This window comes from Tenebrio molitor, chromosome 6 (genome assembly GCF_963966145.1).
Source record: "Tenebrio molitor chromosome 6, icTenMoli1.1, whole genome shotgun sequence".
Taxonomy (NCBI): Eukaryota; Metazoa; Arthropoda; class Insecta; order Coleoptera; family Tenebrionidae; genus Tenebrio; species Tenebrio molitor.
The window spans coordinates 18,802,795-18,816,533 of NC_091051.1; the positions used below are offsets into that span (position 1 = coordinate 18,802,795).

Here is a 13,739-nt window from a genome sequence, read left to right on the forward strand (position 1 = left end):
TTATTACCGTATATCGCACACTCCGGTTGCAGGTCAGACATACGACGAGCATAATGACCAACAACGACTGTGTTTTTTTCATCGATGTGCAAGTGCGATGGCGTGACTCTACCTCCTTCTTCATTTTCCAAAATTTTGATTCGGCTGTTAAAATAGTACGCTGTACAAGTGTTGGTGGTACCTAGGTCGATGCCAATTACTATGTCACTCATCTGGGTGATTTGTTTTCTAGCACTGAAAAAATATAACCAAAGTTTAATGAGATTATACAGTGTGGAATAAAATGATTTACATCTAGTTACCTTTGGAATTTTTGCACATGTAAATTTTCCTGTACCGCTCTACTTTTTTTTTGAAGTGCCGAACTATTAGTTCTGTCAATAAATGTCACCAATCGAATTGACAATTGTTACAATTTACTAAATTGAATTAACAAACGTTGGTGGCCACTTTCAACACTAGCTGTGACTTGCTTTTGTTAGCTCCTTTTTAATTTCAATCTCTACTTTGCATTCATATCATCCCTTCGCAATAAATCACATTTGGAATTTTGGAATATTTTGAGGTTAGGCTTTCTTTTTTTTGTAGAGCGGCATTTCGTATTTATACAAGAGTAATGCAAAGGTAACTAGATGTAAATCATTTTATTCCACACTGTATAACTAATTTCCACAGTTTTAGCAACTTAAAAAACAAAAGTCTCAAATTGATTTAACAATTAAATTATTTTTGACTTTTTCTCAATAAATAACAGAAATCAAAACTTAAAAAAAATGTATTTTAACTCTAAGTAACGAGTGTTTGCCCCTGTACTGCGAACTAACAGCTTTTCAGCGACGATTCATGCTCTCTATTGGGGTTCTTATCTCCCTCTGGCGGGTTTCATCCTATATTTCCACCACCTGCTAGGTACGTACTTTACCTCGTCAAGGTTAACTGAAGGAAGCATAAGCGCTTTGAGACGTCTTTCCACATTATCTCATAAGTCTTCAGTACGATTGAGGTCCGAACTTCTAGCTGGTCAGTTCATTGCCTGAATAGCAATTTTTTCACGGTACTCACAGCAATATGAGGTTTTATACCTACTGTCGTGCATTAGTACGAAATTGTTACCAATAGAGGCAAACGTAACGACATGTTGCTTGTTGCTTTAGAATATTTATATTTAACAACAACTCTTGCGGAAACCAATATTTAGGACATCCAAGCCTGTATAGGCCATCAAAGAAATATCTTTCCATACCATCATTGATCCACCACCAAAAAGAAGCAATTGACTGATGTTGCACTGAGGATAATGTTTATTTCTGCATCTGAACACTCTGACATATCGATCATTGTTGTCCAGACAAAATCTGGACTCGTCTGTAAACAAGATACGCATGTTTTCTATGCCTATGCTTTCTAGCAAACGCGAGTCTCTCTCGGTAGTGATCTGGCAGTAAAACTGGACCTACAGCTGGTTGTCTGAGAAGTAAATCAAAATCACATTCAGCAAGGTTTCCACTCTTACTTGAAGCTGATTGGTGATTGGAAGTTTCTTGTCATTGTGAATCGTTCTCGTAAAGCACGTAATCTTAAAAAACTATATTCTACGACCGTAATTTTACGCAGTTTTCTTGTCCCGGACGTCTTTTGCTTTCCTGAACCCTTGAACAACATGGCAAACACCAAGTCTTCAGCCAATGCTACGGTAATTAAAACCTTCATTTGGTAATGTAACTGCTTGCACATACTGATTGCCACTTAAATTATTGTGCAACACACGTTCCATCATTTAATAACGCTATTATAAATGATTTTTATTATGGCAATCAGGAACTTGGATTTATCTTATCTCGATTTTTTTTTGTTACTCGATGGAAAAAAGCTCTAAAGAAATAACTAAAAGCATTTATCGTATTCCAATAACATGCTTTGCAATCATTTACATGAAAATTTCAAATTCAAATTATTTACACAATGAAATAATTTTAAAATAATAAATATTTGGTAAAATACCAGTGGTACCTACGTTAATTTTGTGGAGAAGTGTCTATACTCGGTATACCTATACAATACACATACCAACGTTATAGAATACGGTCGCGATTGAGCTGTACGTTAGTGAGATCTGTTATAAATTCTAAATACCTTATTGGCGCGCCTAGTTACTTTTGCTGGTAGTGCCAACTTAACGACAAGTCCCCAATTCGCATCTACGGGGTGATCAAGAAGGACTGTTTAAGTTGGTAACACTGGATCGTATTTTAAATCGTATAACAGGAGTAACTTCCTGTTGATGGTGGCTTGTCGTTGTTAATGATATAGCTATATCAGATATTTGTAAAATAAACCAACAAAACATATCCAGTTGCAGTGTTATAAATAACCGAATTAAAAAAATTTCTTAATTGTACTGCCAACTTAAACAGTCCTTCTTGATCACCCGGTATAACGTTCCGACTGTAAATGAAAATTGTCGCTTTTGTGAATATGTAGGTATGTTGGTACTATGGCGGCCAAAAATTTTTGGCCGTCACTTTCTTGACATTCAAGTAAAGTGTAAATAAACCTTTAGGAATCGTAACCCCACTTTCGATTCTTGTCAGTTTGACAATCAATTTAAACTGTTTGAAGCTCAGATATTCCAAAAATCCGACATGAATGAACAAAATTAGAGCAATCGTACATAGATAACCTGAGGTAAACGTTCTGTGTAGTAGAAATGACAAAATAATTTGGAGTTTTGAAATTTACCACCTAAAAAATAACGTTCATAATCAAGACGGTAATCATAATGACCATCGGCCATCCAAAAGTGAACGATAGCTTGCGAAAATTTTCGTATTTTTCGTTAGATTAAATCAGGCTGTATTCATTGGCGTTCGTGAAGCAGGCGTTACTATTTTAATAATAAAAAGTTGTAATAAATAATTTTTAATAAAAATGAGGCTGAGAAGTAAATATGTAATACATTATTAAAGTGAAAGTAAACTTTAGTAAAGAAACCTTTCCAACACCTATTCGTATTGGGTGATCAAGGACTGTTTAAGTTGGCAATACAATTAAGAACATTTTTTTATTCGGCTATTTACAACACTGCAACCGGATATGTTTTGTGGGTTCATTTGACAGATATCTGACGTAGCATTAATAACAACAAAATGGTAGGTTATGAGAGGAAAAATTAACGGCAAAAAGAAATCAAAGTTGGAATTCGGAATAATAATCTAAAAATTAACTAAAGGAAATTCTCGAAGTGCTCCCCATTTTACTCTAAACATAAATTAACTCTTCTCTCGAACTATTCACCAGCATATTTAATTTAATTTGAAATGTCAAATTTCACTTGCCACTGATGCGTGAATGCGTGAAGCCGTCAACAACCGGAAGTTACTCCAGTTGTACCATTTAAAAATAAAATTCAGCATTACCAACTTAAACAGTCCTTCTTAATCACCCCGTATGTTAATAATAAAAAGTTGTAATAAATATTTTTTTCTTCAAACGTCCGTAAATTATGACATTATCCTGCTACATCGATAATGCTAAAGTGTCACTTCATTGTCATGGCATCTAACGAGCTGACGAGCGGCAGATAAAGTTATTATCTCCGCTGAGGGCGTCCGTGAAGTTATTAAAGTAACGCTTAAGGTATAGGGCGGCATGAAACTCCGCACAGGTCCCTAACCAGCGGGGTGTCATAAAATTATGGTTGATAATCCCAAAACGAAACTCCGCACCGGTCGGGCACAGGTAATCTGGACGGGCGGCGCAGCGCCCGGTAGGTCATCCTTAGAATGGTTTTTGGAAAAATTATAAGATTTTAAGATTTTTAAACGTTTTTGAACTATTTTAAACATCTTCCTTAGTTTTAAGTGAGCCGTTTGTTTTAAAAGATGTATCCCATACGTGAAACCACTAGTCAACGAGGTAAAACTCAAATTATGTGTGAAAATTACATGTTTAGTTTCCATCATGTGCTTGGTTTCAGTGAATCGCGCTGGAGGTGTATAAATAAAACCTGCAAAGCGTTTATACTTACTGTTGGTGAAGGAAGTGAAAGAATATTCTCTTCGGGAAAATTTTCACATTACCTGTCCTTCGTGCGGAGTTTAGTGCACCCAAAATGGGCAAATTTTTGGAACGTGCGGAGATTCATGCACCTTTAATCCTTTTACCTGCATCGGTGCGGAGTTTCGAATCGCCCAAGGTATAAGAGTATATGGCCCTTTAAAACTATTTGACCGGAGATAAACGTTCCTTTTATCGCAATTGCAGTAGGCGGTCAGCCCAACCATAAATCATGCTTCAAGCAATTCTCTGTTGTGAATTCCAGAGCCGGCCTCAAAACAAATGCGTACCGACGAAATTATATTTATTTATTAAACATACAATACTATTACAAATCATCTTTACTGTTTTCAAGACACAAAGTACTAAAAGGAATTTCGTTACAATAACAAAATTTACAATAAACAGCAAAAACATGTTCTATCACAAATTTTTAATCCCACCTCTGAACGAAGGAAAAGGGATGCAGCTGCACGAGCCGAGGCAACCATCTTACCGCCAATATTGGTTTCCATTATTGTGATAATTTTAGTGCTGCCATATAATCTTATACCTTAAGCGTTACTTTATCTCCGCTGATGAGCGGCAGTAAAGTAAACTAGCTAAATCATTTGAAATACCTACCTGGTTTCTTAACATGTCTTAAATAATTTGTTATGAAGGTTTGAAGAAAAAAGAGTATATGTTATTCGGAGCAAAAATGGTTTTATGTGTTTTGGGTGGTTTGTCTGCCTCACTGCGTTCGGCAGCCAATCTACCAGCCGCAGCACATAAAACTTCATTTTTGCTCGTCACAACATAATATATCGGGTGTTCATTTAATATTCTGGTAGCATTACCTATGGAAATATTTTGTTTTTGTTAAGGCACGTCGTCGTTTGAACTTCCGGTTAGTAAAATTAGAGTAGAACTGTCACATTTTGACATTTCCGTTCAGAGACGTTTATTTTTTGCTGGTGTTCACGTTAGAGCAGAAAACGTTTTTGATTGAAAGTTATTTTCGCAATCGCAATGGTTTGAAAATGAATGGTTCATGGATCTACTTCGTACAAAACTGCTTAGAAGAGTTTATCGCCGAATTTCCCAATGTTATTGTTGACGGAAAACCTTCGAAGATAACCTGAGCCGGTGTGTAAAGTTGTTTGGTGAAACTGGAGGCGTTTACCAAAGAAAAACCACAGGTCGGCCGCTAAAAGGCACTGCTGCAGGTATTGAAACTGCAAGGGAAATAATGCAAAATGCGCCCCACACTTCAATACGTCAGTTATCGCAACAAACTGAACCTTGTGTAGGAAAGTAGGAACGTGCCACAAATTGTTACGAAAAGATGTACAGTTGTATCCTTACTGTATGACAGTGATAATTGAAGGTAATTTTCATGATTTCAAAATCAATTTTTTTTAATTAATTGCTGGTTTTAGGCAATATAAATGCAGCAAAGTATCGACAGAAAATTTTGGAACCATTTTTTGAGGAACTGCATGCTGATGAACTGCAGGAAGGATACTTTCAACAGGATGGAAAAATTAGAGGAAAAATTGAAGAAATTAATAACGCCCCGAACATGTTAGAAAATGTAATAAATGCATTAAAAATGCGAACATTAAAGTGTAGCGAAGAAGGTAGACATTTCCAGCACCTCATTTAATAAATTGATTAATTTGTGCGTGAATTGTAATTGTGTTAATTTTTATCATAATTCGTGTCAATTTTATAGTGAAGTTATGTCGTATTTTAACGCTGCGACATCCGTTTTTCAAAACAACAGATTTCCAAAGGTGATGCTCCCAGAATATTAAATGAACACCCGATACTATTAATAAAAATGAGAAGTAATTAATAGGTACATTATTAAAGTGCAAGTAAACTTTAGTAAAGAAACCTTTCCAACACCTATTCGTATTGGCCTCGCAAGCCTGTTTTCTTGCCAACGCCTCTTTATACAGGTGGTCCCGATATAAGCTGCCAAAAAAATTCTGGGTCATTAGAAGGATCTAACAAGTCCGGAAAACCCCTTTTTATTATAGCTCCAAAATAATGCGGATAAATTAACCCCTATCCACACTCATTCGACGCTGCTGACCACAAAAATACGTAGGTACCTAGTTAGGAACTAATTGTTGGTGTTTGTAAGAATGACAGTATCTAAGCAACATACTTGAATCGTTTGTGACAAATCTGACAAATTGAATTAAATTAATGACATTTATTGAAAAGGCTGTACACTGTACACCAGGTTATTTAGGTACAAAAGTCTGAGATAAATCATAAATGAATAATAAATAAAGTGGTGTTCCTCAATGTGTAAATAAACCTAGAGCTTGTGTGTGCAAAATTGTGGAAGAACTGTGTAATAAGAATAAGTAATAACTAATAAGAGTATCGTCTTAATTGTGGTTAAACACTCAAAATAATGTATTGAATAAATTATTTACATTTTACATATTCGTACTTTCAACTTTAACTATAGTCTGTTTTTTTAATTAAAGAACCACGACCTGTTGATTTAGGTTTGCAAATATAAAATTTTACTAAATTTAGGGAACTTAATGATATCTATTGGCTATTCCAGTCAACGCCTGTCATTTTTGAAAGTACGCAAACTCCCAATTAAAATTTGAACGTGTTATTAAAAATGCCTCGCAAAGTAAGACATTTATTAAACTCTCAAATTAGTTGTTATTAACTTTATTAACATGCTGCGCTACTAATATCTCTAATAACCTCAATTTTTATATGATGAGATTTTTCACCCTATGTCAAAAGTGTACAATGTTGTCAGCTCTATTTTGGGTGTAAATTGCGGTGTTGTGGTTCTTTGATTAAAAAATAGACTGTAAGAATAATAACTAATAAAAGATAAGTAGATTAGAAAAATCATTTTATAATAAATGTTCTATGTGCCTTCCCTTGGCATTTATACACAAATGAATTCACCGCCGCCGGTACCAATTTTCATAAACGAACAGAACTCAGCATTTCTGGGTTATTACGAATCTGGTGTCTGTTATGCGTTCCCGGAGTTGGTCTTCTGTATTTAATTCAACTTCGTATACCAAATCTTTCGTGTGGCCCCAAAAATAAAAATCCAAAGGGATGAAATCGAAGGATCGGGGACACCATCGTACTGGAACCAGTCAGAAGGTCTCGCATAAACGCAGATGTATCTACCTCAACAAAAGTAGAACGGGACTCCTTCAGGAAAACGCTCACCGTCGCCTTGCCGCTCTTGAATTACCACGTGTGCTTCGCCATAGAGTAAATGCAAATCGGCGTATTCTTGTTTTGTGAATTTCATAACTTTTTGTAGAATTCGCAAATTTAAAATTAAACTGGACAAACGTCATAGGCGTTAAAGGTACCGTTGCTAAAGAATTGCAGCCAAGCAACCAGAATTACCTTTTTAAAGCCGAGTAACTCATTAGCGTACAGCAAATTTTGACCAAATTTTGAATTATTTTTATCTCGAAAACGATAAGACTTTTATTAGAAACAATTTTTGTGTATGAGTTCTACTCATCGTCACCTATTACAGGATTTCTTCTGGAAGGTTATATCGGGACTACCGGTATTGAAGATGCAGGTCTTACTGCAATGTAATTCTCTCGCCACAGCACGCAATAGCAATAGCAATAGCCCTAGCTGTCTGAATCGGAGTGAGATGTGGCATTTAAAAAAAAATAGTTTCAATACTTTTTGTAACGCTAGTGTCAAACTATGACATTTTAGGACGCTTATGATTTAAAGTAAAAATCAAACTATAAAAAAAACCCGTTCACTTTTGGATGGCCGCGATAGTACACTTGATTTCAAAAAAACAGCGTGCAAGTAAGTGCTGAGAGCGATTTTTTTCTTTTAGGCAACATAAATTTCATACGCTACCTTCCTTCTAGTTTAGTGATGATTCGGGCTTTTGTCACTTTAATGTAACCATGGAAACAAAGCTAACATTACATGGGGAAATATTAGGTGTAGGTACGCTATTTTTTTGAAATCAAGTGTAGGTACCTAGGTAATACAAAAAACTTAAAAAAGTATTTAATTAATACGAGTACACACCTACTTAAGGAATAAATACAATGCTATAAAATTCTATGCAAACGACAAAATCAGACTTCTCCATGTTTTTGTTTTGTTTATTAAGTTTTAAGCTGACATAGAGATAAAGAAAGTGACCGGACAATTATTTTTATAGCTAGGACACACAAGAAACAAAACCCCTCAATATTAGATACCTAACGTTAATAAATGAAATGAAATTATTTACTGTACTTACCCTAACTACAAAGCAAAAGAAGACTCATTGGATTGAGGAATTGAGGTTAAGTAGCAACTGTACTTAATACCTACTTTAAAATTTAGAAGCATGTGTTAGATAAAAATAGTTACATAGGCTGCAGTGGTTGTTTTATGCAACTAGCAATACATACAGTTGCTTATCAAATAATTCCTATATAACTCATAAATATGTTAGTGCAAACATCTGGATTTGGTGTACAAACTCAGAGACGGATAAACGTTATATTAAATATATTAAAACGACTTGGAGAAATGTGAAAAATCTGTAAATTGTTAACTGGCACTAGCGCTATATAGGTATAGATTTAGAATCACATCGAGCGTAATAATTTACAAGTAAGGTCAGGTCGCGTCAGGTCAATACGAATTCGTTGAAACAATTTCCGAATTCCGTTGTGCACAAATTCCAAATAGTTTACGTTTGGTCATTTCGACCTAAAGAACTCGAATTGATGATTTTAATCCATTCAAAAAAAAAAAATAAATTCTCATGTCGATAAGTATCTACATACTTATACCGAATTCGATTATAATGTATAAACAGTCTTTAAAATTGTAAAAAGTCCGTGGAACGAAACTCGGTAGGAGGGTAATACCGTGCCTTCAAATAAATTCGGAATTAGAGTAGGCTATATTTTGTCTATTAACGATTGGTAACAGACGTTTAAACACGCGTATTGTGCTGTCTAAGTTAACTGCTGTGCCTTTAAAAATTGCATGTTACCAACTAATTCGGAACTTATTTGAAGGCACGGTACATGTTGCAATGCAATAATTATTATTGTGTAGAGTCATAAATTTAGAGTCAATTTCAGATTTGCAATCCAACAACAAATTATGTAAATTCGCCCTGGGCCTAACAAGAATTAAATTCGGAACATTCAAAATTTCGTGGAAAAAGTGGTAACATAGAAAGGTCTACAATTTGCGAAAAGCTATCGTGATTGGTTAAAATAACGAATGTTAAATCTAACAGAACTGCTTAGCCATTTCGGTCAAGAAAGAGTGAGAAAGTAGAGTGTTCGAAAATGATCGAAGAAACGGAACCATGAGAGAGAACTCGGGTTTTGAACTCAGAAATAGCCGGAGGTACCTTACGTAGGTACAGTTGGCTTAAAAAAAAACGGGAAATGAAATTTGGCCTAATGTGATTTGGAAATTTAATTTGTTAGTTTATGTCAATTTGTGCCTGTTTGACAGTAGTATTTCTGACACATAAGTGCAGTTTTTTAACCTAAATTCTAAAAGGCCGTTTCAAACTATAAAAATTGAATAAAATCTGACAAAACTTTTTCTGACAGTTCCCGTTTTTTTTGAAAAGAAACGGATGGAAGAAGAAATGAAGATGAAAGGTATAAAGACGGAAGAAGAGGTGTGGAGATACATAAATAGGGAAAGAAAGAAAAAAGGAGAAATAGTGAGTGATAGAATTACTATGGAGGAATGGAGAAAGTACTTCAGTGAGTTGTTGGGGGGTGAGGAAAACAGACAAGAAAAGGAAAAGAGACAACACAGAGTGGGAGAAATAGAAGAGATAACAAGAGAAGAATTAGAGCAACAACTAAGAAAACTGAAAAGGAAAAAGGCACCGGGGAGGGACGGTATACAGAACGAATCGTGGATATATGGAACTGAAAGGGAAGTTGATAGGTTGTTAGAGATAATGAATGGAGTGTGGAAGGGAGAGGGCTTCCCCCAGGAGTGGAAGGAGGGGATAATATGCCCCATATATAAGAAAGGAGAAAAGGATACAGCCAGCAATTACAGGGGGATCACGCTCCTTAATACGGCATATAAGGTATACGCGATGATTGTGGAAGAAAGACTGATGAAGGAAAGAATGAGCGGGGTGCGTTACCAGACGGGCAGGCGGGATTTAGGAAAGGTAGAGGGACTATGGACAACGTATATATCTTGAATCATATAATAGGAAATGAGATAAAAAAGAGGGGTAGCAAGATATATGCATTTTTTGTAGACCTGAAGGCGGCTTTTGATAATGTGGAAAGAGACTTACTGTGGGAATACTTGAGAAAGAAAGGGATAAATGAGCATCTGGTAACAAAAATAGAAGAGATATATGAAGAGACGATAAGTAGAGTGAGAGTGGATGGAAGAGTGAGTGAATGTTTCAAGACGTATAAGGGAGTAAGACAAGGTTGTCCACTAAGCCCCAGCCTGTTTGCAGCGTTTATAGGAGATATAGAGGAGATGTTCAGGAAGGGGCAGGCAGGGGGGGTCGTGGTGGGCAAAGAAAAAGTGTGGTTTTTGGCATACGCGGATGATTTGGTGGTGCTAGCGAGAGAGGAGAAAGGTATGAAAGAAATGTTGGGAAACATGGAGAAATATATGAGGAGGAAAAAGTTGACGGTGAATGTAGAGAAATCCAAGATGATGGTGTTTAGAAAGGGGGGTGGTAGGAGAAAAATAAATGAGTGGAGATGGGAAAAGGATAAAATTGAAGAAGTGAAAGAATTTAAGTATTTAGGTTATGTGATGAATGAAAGAAACACAGCAGCAGCACATGTGAGAGAGTTAGTGAAAAAAGCGAATAAGATAATAGGAGCGGTATGGGGGATAGGAGAGAGAAAATTTGGACATGACTTTAGAAGGAGAATAATGATGTTTGATAGTCTGGTGAAAAGCGTGATGATGTATGGAGCGGAAATATGGGGATGGAGAGAGCAAGAAGGGTTGGAAGGGGTGCAAGGAAAATATCTGAAATGGGTGCTAGGAGTAGATAGAGAGACACCGGGATATATAGTGATGGAGGAAACAAAAAGGGATGGAATAAGAATAGAAGCAGGAAAGAGAGCAATAAGATTTGAGGAGAGGTTGATAGAGAGAGGAGAGTGTAGAATTTTGCAAGAGTGTCTGAAAGAAAAAAGGAAAGAAATAGGAAAAGGGGTATGGAAAGAGAGGGAGGCATATTTCGAAAGAAATGGGTATGCAGGAGCGGAGATAGAAAGAATGCGAGAGGGAGGCAGAGCAATGACTGATGAATTGGTGCAGAGAGACAGAGATGTGCAAGTGCAGGAAAGAAGAACGAGAATTAGGGAATCTAGGTACAATGGGAAGTATGAAAAAATAATAACGGAAGAACTACCAAAGTACCTACCTAGGAAGAGAGAGTAGAAAGGAGAGAGTGATAATAGCAAGATTTAGGTGTGGAAATGAGGAGAGAGAGAATAAATATTGGAATGAGGATAGGATTAGAGTGTGCAGGATGTGTGGAGAAAAAAAGGAGACGATAGAACATATGTTGAATGAATGCGTAGAATTGAGAGAGAGAGAGGAAAGTAGAGAAGAAATGTTGAATGAGGACGGAAGAGGGATCGAATGGATGACGAAGGTTGAGTGGAAAAGAGGGACAATATGTGGGGAGGGATAATTGTATTTGGAAAGCTGCTAATTTGTTATTGTTTTGAATTATTGTCTTATTTAGTTAGTTAGTTTTAGTTATTATATTATATTTTATTGTATTTTATTGAGTTAGTGGGAAATGTCGAAAATCGGATAATTTATAAACTTGTATAGGTATTAAATATACATACAACAAATACGAAATGCCGCTCTACAAAAAAAAGAAAGCCTAACCTCAAAATATTCCAAAATTCCAAATGTGATTTATTGCGAAGGGATGATATGAATGCAAAGTAGAGATTGAAATTAAAAAGGAGCTAACAAAAGCAAGTCACAGCTAGTGTTGAAAGTGGCCACCAACGTTTGTTAATTCAATTTAGTAAATTGTAACAATTGTCAATTCGATTGATGACATTTATTGACAGAACTAATAGTTCGGCACTTCAAAAAAAAAGTAGAGCGGTACAGAAAAATTTACATGTGCAAAAATTCCAAAGGTAACTAGATGTAAATCATTTTATTCCACACTGTACACAGGTTCGTATATTCGAAATCGCCTTGGTTACTACAATAACCGCTGTAATACATGGTAACTAAAGAAAATCAAAGATTCTTATTGGTTTATAAAGTAATGAATGATATAGTCACATAAATATGTCACGTTTTTCCTAGAAATATGTCAAATATAGTGCTTTTTTTACACATTCAAATGTAGAAAAAAAAGCTTTACAAGAATAGGCTAAGAAATGTATAGTGTACTATTTAAAAAAAAAAGTTGACTGTCTTAACTTTGACATATGTCATCGTAGAGAAGACAACATCATCTATTGTAGTTTCACAAGCGATTTACAAATATATATGGTTTGCTATATTTTTTTCTTAAAACAAAAAACTATATAATATAACTATATTATGTTTCAAATTTGTTGACAATTACTTCGAAAGGTTATGTTTTTAATCGACTGTAATTACACGAGAGGTCTTTTTTTGTCCGGATAAAATTGAATTTTTTAAACTCTAATTTGGTTTCTTTTTGGTAAATTGACGACACAAATTGTGGAGTCAATTTACCAAAAAGAAACCAAATTAGAGTTTAAAAAATGAAATTTTACCCTGGACGAAAAAAACCTCGAGCGTAATTCGATGAGATAATTTAATGAATAATAATAGGTAGGTAATTATGAAAAATTGAATTGGCCATTTTGCACGTCAATTTATTACAAGCTGTGTCAATGTTTAAGATTGTTGGTTCGTTATCATAACAACAAACAATAATCAGGTTCGAAAAAGTTTGCCATGGAAGTTTAAGCACATTTTATCCAGATGCAAAGTTAGGGCTAACTTTATCCGATGTCAAAGTGATAAATACATCGCGGCTTATGGGATTTTTTATACATGAATTAAATTATCAATGTAATAATTGAAAGAAATTAAAAATTGTGAAATTAACAGGAGCATAAAATAACCACAAAGTAACCAACAATAAATAAACGTACCGCTTTTTTGTTTTTTTTTCTGTTTCTATCATTTCAAAGAGAAAAAGCGAGTAAGGAAATTGTGACGTCACCTCAAAAGGGTAAGAATTGGACAATACGTTTATTTATTTTTGATCAATTCAAAATTTTTTCTCATCCTAGCTCAAACATACGTGAAGTTACTAGATAATGACGTCATCGCAAATGGGTACAAACTTGACTCTAGAACTAGATAGTGATGGGATATCCGACATAACAGTCGTAGTTGACGTTGCGTAGTCCAAATCGAATTACAACTCTCTATCTGGTGTGGGATGTATAACACAGGCCTGCAAAACAAAACTTTTTAAGCGATGTTTTGATTTTGATAACTGATTTTGTATTACATTGGAGCCCTGATTACAAAAATACAATTCATTTTTTTGTATCACGTCAGGTTTTTTCACAATTAACAAAAAAAAAATAAGCAATTTATTTAGGAAATTAAGATGTTTATAATAATTCTTGGTTAATAATCTAACTAAATTTTTTATTCTATATGAGAAT

At 35.1% G+C, this 13,739-nt stretch overlaps 2 protein-coding genes across 6 annotated transcripts in view; one reads left to right on the forward strand and one right to left on the reverse strand.

Annotated features, from left to right (window-relative positions):
- The window catches only part of LOC138134105 (heat shock 70 kDa protein cognate 4-like), a 39,971-nt gene that overhangs the window by 9,519 nt on the left and 16,713 nt on the right, over positions 1–13,739 (reverse strand). For 2 of the 5 annotated variants that reach the window (XM_069052177.1, XM_069052179.1), the window contains exons 2-3: positions 13,367–13,522; positions 8–234 (exon numbers count right to left, since the gene is read on the reverse strand). In XM_069052177.1, coding sequence (XP_068908278.1) covers positions 8–234; positions 13,367–13,522 — 383 coding nt within the window. Of the gene's footprint in view, positions 1–7; positions 235–8,332; positions 8,461–13,366; positions 13,523–13,739 lie in introns of those variants that run through there. The other 3 variants (XM_069052181.1, XM_069052178.1, XM_069052180.1) reach the window with 3 other exon arrangements.
- LOC138134108 (heat shock cognate 71 kDa protein-like) overlaps positions 1–13,739 on the forward strand; it is a 39,195-nt gene that overhangs the window by 5,438 nt on the left and 20,018 nt on the right. The gene's annotated exons all lie outside the window — the stretch shown is intronic.